This window comes from Fonticula alba (genome assembly GCF_000388065.1).
Source record: "Fonticula alba strain ATCC 38817 unplaced genomic scaffold supercont2.2, whole genome shotgun sequence".
NCBI lineage: Eukaryota > Rotosphaerida > Fonticulaceae > Fonticula > Fonticula alba.
The window spans coordinates 1,982,233-1,985,513 of NW_009242972.1; the positions used below are offsets into that span (position 1 = coordinate 1,982,233).

At 70.3% G+C, this 3,281-nt stretch overlaps 1 protein-coding gene across 1 annotated transcript; it reads right to left on the bottom strand.

The window, feature by feature from the left end:
* Positions 1–465: 465 nt before the first annotated feature.
* On the bottom strand, positions 466–2,407 carry H696_01440 (hypothetical protein; the record flags this gene model as incomplete). The annotated part of the gene is made up of 4 exons (XM_009495337.1): positions 466–730; positions 909–995; positions 1,174–1,406; positions 1,579–2,407. The coding sequence occupies 4 exons, from the start codon at positions 2,405–2,407 to the stop codon at positions 506–508; spliced, it is 1,374 nt and encodes a 457-aa protein (XP_009493612.1). The 3' UTR covers positions 466–505.
* Between the last annotated feature and the right edge of the window lie 874 nt (positions 2,408–3,281).

A 3,281-nucleotide genomic window follows, 5' to 3' on the forward strand; every position in this document is an offset into this window, starting at 1 on the left:
GTGTGAGAAAGAGGGAAGGAGAGAGAGAGAGGCGATGGGCAGGGCGGGTGCGTACTCGGTGATAGTCATTGGAGGGGGCAAAGGGGGAAAAGAGGGAGGGGGGGGGGGGATGGTGTACGGGGAACGGCCCCGCCGCCGGCCCAGTCAAGACGCCGCCCGAAAAGCCCGACATCAAACGATCGGAACATGCCCAGCCCAGTCATCTCTCTCCCCCGCCTGTTCTCCCCCCCGTCCCGGGGGGGGGGGGGGAGGGGGCGGGGGACTGACAACGTGCACGACAAAAGAAGACACATTTCCGCGCCTTCTCTGGAGGCCCGGGCCGCCAGCCCGATCGGCCTTGGACTCGCCGACCGATGGCCCCCCCCCCCCCTGCCCCCATCTTCTTCAGGGGGGGGGGACGCGGCGTGCCGGGATCTCCACCAAGGCGCCGCGGCCCCAAAAAGTGAAGGAAAAGGCCGGGACGAACAGAGAACACAGATTTATACACATGCCAACGAACGGCTCGTCAGATCGCGCGCTTCGCCGGGGCCCCTGCCAGCGGGGAGGATGCCGCCTCGTCGGAGGCGGCTGTCGGCGATCCCCCCCCGTCCCAGCCGGGCGAGGACTCCCGGGTGATGGCCATGCGCTCGGCCTCCAGTGCGTCGACTGGCGCCAGGCCGGCCAGCGAGAGGAGCAGCCGAACATCTTGCTGGTCGCCGCGCAGCTCCTGCAGCTCGGACAGAGCTGCCCGCTAACCGGCGTCAGGGGAGGCGCGCGCGCGTGTGTGTGTGTGTGTGTGTGTGTGTGTGTGTGTGTGAGTATGTGAAGGGGGGGGGGGCGGATCATGTCCGATACTGGGGGCGCGTATTCTATGGCCCGCAGCAGGGCCGAAAGGGGGCAGGTGGAAGCAAGCCCACGCCAGTGCGCACCTCCTGCCGAAGCTTGGCCGCGGCCTGCCGGCGAGTGTTCTTCTCCTTCGAGTGGTAGTTCTTCAAGTGCTGGCGCAGGTTGCGCGGCTGATTGGCGACATGCCGCAGACGGGTGCGTTTGGCCCGAGAGGATGGCAGAGCGACGAGCGTCAACACGAGTACCAGGTGCGTCCACTTCTGGCGGAGACACATCCCCCGCCTCCCCCCCCCCCCCCCCACACACAAGCAGAGACACACGCATGGGGGCGATCGCGCCGACACGCACCGTGGTGAAGGAGCGCCCGCAGCCCGGCTCCGTGCAGGGGAGCAGCGGCCGGGTGGGGTTGTGGATTTGGTAGTGCGCTCGCAGGGCCTTGTAGTTGGGGAAGACCCGCGCACACACCTCGCATGTGCCGGGCACATGCGTGTGCACGTTCTTCACATGCTCGCGCATGGTCGACCAGTTTTGGAAGGCCAGCCCGCAGGCGGGATCGAAATCACACACATACTGCGGGCTGTCTGCGTGGCGGCACACATGCGGGCGTCGCCTCCCATGTCAGCAGCCAGGCGCATGATTGGGCGAGATGGGGGAGGGGGGGGGGGGGGGGGGGGGAAAAAGAAAAGAAGAAAAAGCATCCCCCCCGCCCCCGCCCCCCGTGGCCCTCGCGTCGTGCGGGGTACATGGCCGTACCGGAGTGGATCTTCTGGACATGCCGGGCCAGCTTGCTGGGGGTGGAGAAGGACCGATCGCACCCGGCACAGGGGTATGGCAGTCGGCCGGCGTGGGCTTCGGCCAGATGCCGGCGCAGGTGCTGCTGCTTGGAGAAGGCCTCGCCGCAGGGGCGCATCGGGCCAGGGGTGTCGGCCTCCGAAGGGGCGGAGTCCGACTCGGTCTCAGGGGCGTCGCCCTCCACCGGGACCGGCACATCGCACACAAAAGGCCGCGGGTCCGAGTGGAGGTTCTCATGCCGGCGCAGGTGCGCCTGCGACTTGAAGGACGCATCGCACTGCGTACAGGCAAAGGGCCGCGCGTCTTGGTGCACCAGCGAGTGCCGGCGCAGGTGTGTCGCCCGGATGAAGGACCGGCCGCAGTCGGGCTCCGGGCAGGTGAACGGCCGGTCCGACTCGTGAGACAGCAGGTGTTCCTTCAGACGCGATGGCTTGGGGAAGTCGCGCTCGCACCCGGGGTGCGGGCACCGGAGGCCCAGGTGCGCCGGGTCCGCCGCCTGCGGCCCGACCCGGGCACGCTTCGCGGCCGGACTGCCCGCCATCGCCGCATGCGGGCGCTTGCGTTCCGGTGTCCGCGGCGCGCGGAGCGTGCGCAGCACGCGCACCGGGGGCGGCGATGGCGATGGCGATGGCGATGGCGATGGCGACGGCGACGGCGACGGCGACGGCGACGGCCACGCCGGGGCCTGGCCGCCATGTGAAGAGGTGCTGGACGAGGGACCGGCCCCGACGCCGGGCCCAGCCCCGGCCGGGGGGGCTATCGATGGCCCGGGATCCGGCGAGGGGACCATCGCACCGGTGGCTAACGCAGGAGAGCGAAGGAAGAGCGGAGGGACGAACAAGGGGCGAGGGCGAGGGGGTGGGGGGAGAGATGGGTGCCCCCCCCGGCCCGGGGATCGAGGCTGAACACCTCGCTCGCCCTTGAGGGGGCCGGGGTGCGGGAGGAGGGGCGGCGGAGGCGAGAGAAGGGGGTTCGTGCCATCCGCTCGCCGGGGCGCGCGCGTGCACCCCCGACCAGCTGCCCACGGATGAGCCCATGCGGCGGGGTATCACGCGGCCCGGCGTCGGTCCGGCCCGGGTGCCAAGTGGGCCCAGCCCGGAGCCGGGGAGGCCGCGCGGCGATCTCCATTGCCCCCTCCCTGTCCCCCTTTGCCCCCCCCCCCCCCTCCCCCCCTCCTTGCCAGCCTTCGCCGCTCCCTCGCTCCTCTCCTCCCCTCCGTCCATCGTCGCCGCAAGAGATGTCTCACTTCCTGCCGAAGAGGTGCGCCCGACGCCTTGCTTCCCTGCTCTCCGACGCCCCCCGCCCCCGCCCCCCCCCATGCACATGCCCATGCCCATGCCCATGTCTATGCCCGGCACACGCTGACTCCCTCGCCCGTCCCCCTCCCTCCAGCTGTCGGTACCTGGCGACCAATGATGCGGAGCGCTTTTACTCGTCACTGCGCTTCCCGATGCCGGTCTCCGAGAGCGGCGAGTCGGCCCCTTCGTACCTGCACACTGGCACTGACGGGCTGGTCCACCTGAACAGCTATCTCATCGGCCGGGTAGAGGACGAGGTATGTTCCCCTGCGAGCTGGGTGTCCGCGTGCCCCTCGCCGCTGCCCGGTGGCCGGCGGTCCATGCCGGCCCGACGTGGGCCCCTTGCTGACTTTTCCCCCCCCTTGC